At 43.2% G+C, this 7,440-nt stretch overlaps 1 protein-coding gene across 1 annotated transcript in view; it reads right to left on the reverse strand.

The window, feature by feature from the left end:
* Positions 1-567: 567 nt before the first annotated feature.
* NMT2 (N-myristoyltransferase 2) overlaps positions 568-7,440 on the reverse strand; it is a 43,287-nt gene continuing 36,414 nt past the window's right edge. The window contains exons 7-11 of the mRNA XM_015811208.1: positions 4,887-4,995; positions 3,947-4,117; positions 3,163-3,330; positions 1,641-1,778; positions 568-711 (exon numbers count right to left, since the gene is read on the reverse strand). Of these exons, the coding sequence (XP_015666694.1) occupies positions 691-711; positions 1,641-1,778; positions 3,163-3,330; positions 3,947-4,117; positions 4,887-4,995 (607 nt within the window). The 3' untranslated portion in view covers positions 568-690. The remainder of the gene's footprint in view (positions 712-1,640; positions 1,779-3,162; positions 3,331-3,946; positions 4,118-4,886; positions 4,996-7,440) is intronic.

Here is a 7,440-nt window from a genome sequence, read left to right on the forward strand (position 1 = left end):
TTTGCTGGCTCAGGAATTCTGGGAGTTGAAGTCCATGAGTCATAAAAGAGCCAAGGTTGCCTACCCCTGGACTAGTCCAACCAGCACATTTCTGTTCCACTCCACATTACAAAAGACATCCAATATCTGCATGTTTTCCTAGCAAACATATTCCCAAGGCTTTTTTCTTGGCAATGATGACATCCATGTCATGAAAACAAGCAGAAACACTCAAAATTGATTCCTTCATTTCATTACATTGATAAACATACACTACCACTTAATAAATAGAAATGCAGTAGTTCAATCACGTTACAGTAAAGTATTTGTACTCTATTCCACCACTGCAACTTCATTGTTGTACAAAAAAAATCTTTTTTATTTTTATGCAGGGAAACAGTTAAAAGTATCCTTTGCATCAAGATGCGAGCTAAGCATTTAAAATTAAACAAATGTGCTTTATTTCTTTTCATTGACAAACAGTAAAAGGTTCATAAGCATTTTTGTTCCTATTCAGGGTTGAAGGGCTAGTTGAGCTCAGAAATCTTTACTTCTTCTTTTTGTAGCCCTCCCCCCCCCCCAAGGTTTGACTGATTGATTTAAGTTCAACAGGCATTGTGCTTTGGCTCCTCTTGAACTGTACGGATCCAAGAGCATCCAACAGCCCAGATGATGACTTCCAAGGATTATAAATATAAGTGTCCTTTCACCTTATTGTAATACAAGACCAACCTAGAAAAATGATAACATTGGTGTTACTGCAGAAAAAAACCAAAGTCCTTCATGCTTAGAGGATAGTGTGGCACTTGGAACATTATAAGCACTCTCACAAGGAAGTATTGGCACAGAAGAATCTTGTCTACTGGCCAAAACAACAGTTATTACGAGTATGGGCAGTTATAAAATATTAAATCACATTTTCTATTTGCCCCCAATTCTCACTTCTAACTCCAGATGGAGAATTTTGGGGGAGCTGTATGCAGTGAGCCTATGCCTACTTAAGGGGGGGGATCTAGGATAATTTGTTGCGGCCAATTCGCCGTGGCCAGATCACCACTACCAATTCGCTGTGGGACAATTCAATGCTGCGTTGCTCGTTTCATTCAATTACTTTTAGTGACCACTTTTTTGTCAAAATTATTGTAACTCTTGTATTTCTGGATTGACTTTATTTTATTATTATTATTATCGGCCATAGTTCTGTTGAAATTAATTTAACCTGCATTTGTTGAATTGTCCTGCTGTGAGTTGTCCCATGGTAATTGACCGTGGCGTGTTGGCCATGGCAAATTGTCCAATTCTGTACTTAGGGCCAGAAGCATTTTTGAAAATGAAGGTAATGCTAAAAGGTGGTGTTTTGTAGCATGCCAGTTTCCCAATGATGCAAAATCCATCAAGAGAAGACTTTACTAACACAGTATGGGTAATCCCAAATATAGAGGGAAGATAGGCAGGCACACACAAACACTGCTATTAAAGGAACCACTCAGTACATTTCATATCATTACATAAATAAAGATAAAGAGAATCTCTGTAAAGGACATTACTGATGTAAAGGACATCAGCTTTCTCAACCACCATATTTTCCGGAAGGATTGATTACTATTGTTATCTCCAGAAGCATAGGAAGGACAATCAAATCTCTGGTATAAATATGTTACCTTTTCAGAATCCATGCCAGGACATCTCCAGTTATACAAATAATACTGCAGATTGCCATCTCCAATACCAAATTTCAGTTTTTCCAGGAATGTTTTGTTTTCCATCAAGTCTAGTGCATTAAACACATCGAATCCTTTCTGGCAACATAAAGATGTTATACATTGATTTTCTAATTGGGTTTACTTAAAGGTTGTTAAAAGATTTTATTTAGAAAAAAACTCCGCAATCTATCAAGCATTCTGCATGACAGGCATCTATTTCTATAATTAACTACACTACAAATTGCTTTGAACACACCATAGCTTGACCCTACCTACTCGAATTCTAATTACAATAAGATACTACCTTAACATGGATAAAAGATACAACTGGAAGGGACTTTATACCCAATTTTACTTTTAACTATATGCATATGAAACAAAAGATTCTGAAACCACAAGTTACAGTGTTAGAATGCAGTATTGCAGATTAACTCTGCCCATAACCAGGAGTTCGATACTGAATGACTCAAGGTTGACTCAGCCTTCCATCCTTCCAAGATCGATAAAATGAGAACCCAGATTTTTGGGAGCAATATGCTGACTTTTGTAAACCACTCAGAGTGCTGTAAAAGCACTAAGGGGCAGTATATACAAGTCTAAGTGGTATTACTATTAAGTGTGGTGCTGATTCTTCTAACCTATGAAAAATGAAACAAGAGAATGCCTTTTTGAAAAAAAGGAAAAAATCTTCCGCTACACCCCATAGCAAGGAATGAAAGCAGCCAATTGAACATGCTTTTCTTTGTGCTGTTTGTAGTAAGTGTAATTTTCAAATGAAACTGAAGCAGCTGCATGAGTAGTGTTAACTGCAATCAAAAACCAAGAACATTCCAAACATTATACTAAGACAGCTATGTCTGCATTCAACAAACTCAATAAATCAGCAATGTTTTGTATTTTTAGCAATGAGTTTACTCAGCACACTGAACATCAACACAATCCAAGAAAATATAGAGTGCAACGATATACACACTAAAGCTCAAAAATTGCAATCAAACCAACATAGTACTCTGTACGTTTACAACTTAGAACCTGAAAATCTTAACAGCATTAGTAACCTTGTGTAATGCACACAATGCATACACAACACAGACAAACCTTTTTCTCCGCTACGTTCCTACAGTAGGTCATAGAAGTCATATTTGACAATGACTTTTCATTTCTTGTAACTGAAGAAGGAAGCCCAGTTATGAAGCTTTGATTTAGAAGTGCCAAGTGCAACCCCAAAGTCATCTGGGGCTGTAAGGCAAGCACAGGAGTTTTGAATAAGCAGAGGCTGTGCTTTTTAACATTTTCTTATTGAGGTCTAGGCTGAAACAGAAAGTTCCAATGGGCAAAGAAAACATTATCGCAACTTGTTTAGAGGTTGTACTTCTCTTGCTGAAGCAAATAAATCAGTGAGGCTTTAAGCCAACTTCAATCTTCTGTAAAAAAAAAAAAAAAAAAAAAAGGAAAATAAAGCAGCTATTGCATTACCTACCATCTTTGCTATAATGAGTGCGTCATTCATTAGATCCAAGAGAGGGGTCTCTGTGTGAACATTATAGAAGGAATAGGCTGCTTTGAGGCTTTTATGAGCAGGGTGGTGCATGACTGTTGAAGGTAATGTATAGAAACTCAGAAAGTCAGTTAAAACACCATTTGAATTCTGGAAAAGAAAAGGAAAGAACTTGAAGGAATGCAAACAAAGGACTCTACGGCATTATAACTCTTAAGCCACCCAGTGGGTCTGCAAAATTACAGGTTGTAGTAATTCAGTGTAAAATGGTGAGGCAGAACAAGGAACCTGAGTCCATCCAGTTTTAGCTGAACACTTTAACTCAGATCTTCCTGAGCCTGGGGTACCCTTCTGATGTTCTGACCAATGCTCTAGTTCCTTCAGTGATAAATATTTCTTTTATCCACTCTCCCATCCCAGTGTGAAGGGATTATGGGCATCAGAATGAAAAGAAAGTGCTTAACTGGAAATGGCAACATCACCAACAATAATGTAATATCTTCCATCGCCCCCAACAATAAAAAGGAACATTTCCTCAGGAACATTTCCAAGAGGAAAAAAAAAAAAGATGAAGCCTCCGGTTGTGGGGAAAGACAATTTTTCAAAAATTACAAAACAGATTTTGGCCCAAATTAGTTTACATATGTATTAGCCCTCCTTTCAAGCACAGAAACCTCATCCATTAGAAAGAAAACAGCAGAGGAAAAGTTGCCAGATGGAAGGGGTTTCGGTAGGAAAAGGAAGCTGGGAGGGGCCTCTCTCTCACCTCTACCACAAAGGTGTCAATAATATGATCCTGAGGCAGGAACCAGTGAGCCACTTCTTCTTCGTCCATAACAGGAGCGAGATTGAACTGCTTCAAGTAATTGTTAATCAACTCTTGCACTGCTTTGATATCTTTTCGTTCCATAGGTCTCAAGCCTGAGGTTTTTGTGGCCTTATTATAATGAAAGAAGACAGAAATTCAAAGAGCTAATACCCCACGTAGGCTTTCATCAACAGGAAAGTATTCAGCCAGAGGCAACAATCAAGAAGTATTGGGACTACAATTCCAAACTTTTCTCAGCCAGCATTTCTGGAAGCTTAATGTACATACTCAACTGGCACAAAAGCAGTGTTTTGCGCACACTTCTATTCTTCTCAACTATTATTACATTGTAAAGAGCACAATCAATTATAAACTGGTCTCTCTCTCTCTCACTCTGTGTGTGTGGGTGTGTGGGTGTGTGTGTGTGTCTGCGTGTGTGTCTGCATGTGTGTTTATCAAAGGAATTCCTCTGCACTAAGAGAATTCAACTATATCATGCTTTTTTCCCTTAGAATTCATCATTAGTACCAAATACTTTCCATTGGTACCCGAGAGATTTTTATCTCCTTCTCCTCAAGATCTTACTTAGAGCTCAAAAAAAACAGTATATTGGAATAAGGACATAAATCTTAATTTTTCAAGTTTCATATATTCAAGAAAATAGTACTTTTCCTCCATCCACACCTTTACAAAAAATGTCTTCTAATGCCAGGCGTGCCTACATACGCAACTCCTCTTTCCAGGAAAGTCTATCCTTTGGAGGTTCCGCCCCACAACCATTGTATCCCTTCCCCTTTTGCACAGTACAGCCTCCCCCAAATGGAAAGCTTGCCTTGGCAGGGACAGAAGGCTATTTTGTTGTGAGAATGAGGGTCCTCTGGGTGGACGCATTGCTTACATCAGGAAGTCTGTAGAGCTTCATTGTTCTCTGTAATGTCATATTTCTGCTCAAGTGAGAAAATTTCACTTCTACCAATTTTCTGGGGTTCAACGATCGATGCCAGTACCTGGAAAAATTAAATTATATATATGTATGTATGGGAAACAAAACGTGAGCACCAGGAGGTAGTAAAACAGTTAAAAGTTTTAATAAAACATTAAAAACCTTTAAAAGAATATTAAAAAGGACCTAGCTTTCGTTGGATCCTACCAACATCGTCAGGGTACAGAATAACTCAATGGGAGAAACCATTTATAGGCCAGCCAACGCCTGCGCCCGGGCCCTACATCTCGTGACGGGTCCTGGATAGCCAATCGATGTATGCCCCTCATCACTCTCTTTAACCACCCTTGCATTACCACTCACGCCCCCATTCCTCCGTGTCCGTGCACCATGAGGGCGCCTAGCCTCACCTGGCACACAAGTGCCATCCAGTTGTCCCCTCTTCTGCTCCTTGGGGTGCCCCCTACGGCCCTCCCCCCTTCCTTCCTTACCGCTGTCACACCCGTTTGCACGGGGCTCCACTACAGGCATAAGGTCTTCGACCCCGTCCTCAAATCCCTCTTTCCGTTCAACTCCCATAGGGCCATCATTATCCGTGTCATTCGCCGCACTTATCCCCTTCCTTCCCACCTCCTCCATCCCATAGTCCACCCCGTTCCGCAATGTTTGTAGTACGATCGTATCAACATCGGGTATGCACGGAGACTGCTTCCGCATTCCATGCGATCGTCCTCTCTCCTCATTATCCTCCATCTGGTTCGACTCGGGCTGCAACCCAGGAGACAACACCTGTTGTGCGGTCGTGTAAACGTTGGACGTGTACAGGGGCTGCTTCCGCACCCCATTCGATCGTCTCCTCTCCTTGTTGTTCACCCTCGTCCAATCTGGCTCGGGGTGTAACCCAGAGGTCATATCTCCACCCTCCATTTCGCTAATGCTAAGTGCGTGCGGGGGTGGGAGTTTCCACGCTCCATCCGGTCGATCTCCCTTGCTGCTTTCTCCCATCTGGCTCCCCCTGGTTCGCAACCCCAGAGTCGCCCTCCCATCCTCCGTCTCTCCCTGAGGCAACTCTCGGGCACACATAGCCACCTCCAGCCGAGGGAGTCCCAGGCTACCTTTCTTCCGTACGCCTCCCAGCAGGGAAATCCCTTTTGGGTACGGCGGGTGGATCGTGTGCGGTGGGGATCCGGGTCGCTGTATTAACTCGTCCTCATTCTTATGCCTCACCTCCCATGCTCCCCACATGTGAGGTTGCGCTCCCGATGTGCGACTGCAAGGGTCCACAGTCGTAGCGACCCCCATAGCGTTGGAGTCGACGCAACTCTCCAAAGAGCAACAACGCTGCATCCCCAATCGCACGCTCTCCTTTTCTTCCCCCAAACTCCTCTCATGGTGCCAGGTGATATCCAGTGCAACAGCTACCGAGCTCCTAGTATTCATAGGCTCCGACGCCTGCACCGGCCTCACTCCAGCATCCGCAGCCGGGGGGGTATCGGTTCGTAGGCCACTGTTCCTTTTTCGGGCATTGTCCCTTCCGATTGGGGGAGGAGGGGCAGGGTCACCGTTCTTATTGCGGTTAGTCCATATCGGCTGCTTGCCTGTCTCCCACGTCCTTAACATTAGATACGCAGGGCACAGGTCTATATGCCGGTTAATGGACTCCTCGCGCGACAACCAGGCCTCCTTAAGTAGCCTGCCACCTTAGGTGGTATCATTGGCAATCACCTCCACAGCATCAAAGTTAAACCTATGCCCAGACTCTACCATATGGGTAAAGATCTGAGAATATTGCTCCCCTCTTTTTATGGCCAATTTGTGCTCTTGAATTCTCGTTTTAACCCTTTTGGAAGTCTCACCCACGTAGCTATTGGAGCAGCCCTCACAGTTGATTCTGTAGACCACTCCAGATTTCTCTGCCGTGGGGAGTGGGTCTTTAGGTCTCATGAGGCACGAGCGCAATGTCCGGCTAGGTTTATGCGCCACCCTGATCTTATAAGGTGCCAGCAACCTAGCCGTGGCCTCTGAAACATTACTGACGTACGGGAGGGTAACACGTGTAGCCTGAAGATGTTATGCCCGTGGTGGAGCCCCGTGCAAACGGGTGTGACAGCGGTAAGGAAGGAAGGGGGGAGGGCTGTAGGGGGCACCCCAAGGAGCAGAAGAGGGGACAACTGGATGGCACTTGTGTGCCAGGTGAGGCTAGGCGCCCTCATGGTGCACGGACACGGAGGAATGGGGGCGTGAGTGGTAATGCAAGGGTAGTTAAAGAGAGTGATGAGGGGCATACATCGATTGGCTATCCAGGACCCGTCACGAGATGTAGGGCCCGGGCGCAGGCGTTGGCTGGCCTATAAATGGTTTCTCCCATTGAGTTATTCTGTACCCTGACGATGTTGGTAGGATCCAACGAAAGCTAGGTCCTTTTTAATATTCTTTTAAAGGTTTTTAATGTTTTATTAAAACTTTTAACTGTTTTACTACCTCCTGGTGCTCACGTTTTGTTTCCCAT

The sequence above is a fragment of the Protobothrops mucrosquamatus genome, unplaced genomic scaffold (genome assembly GCF_001527695.2).
Source record: "Protobothrops mucrosquamatus isolate PMUCROS unplaced genomic scaffold, P.Mucros_1.0 scaffold33, whole genome shotgun sequence".
Lineage (NCBI taxonomy): Eukaryota > Metazoa > Chordata > Lepidosauria > Squamata > Viperidae > Protobothrops > Protobothrops mucrosquamatus.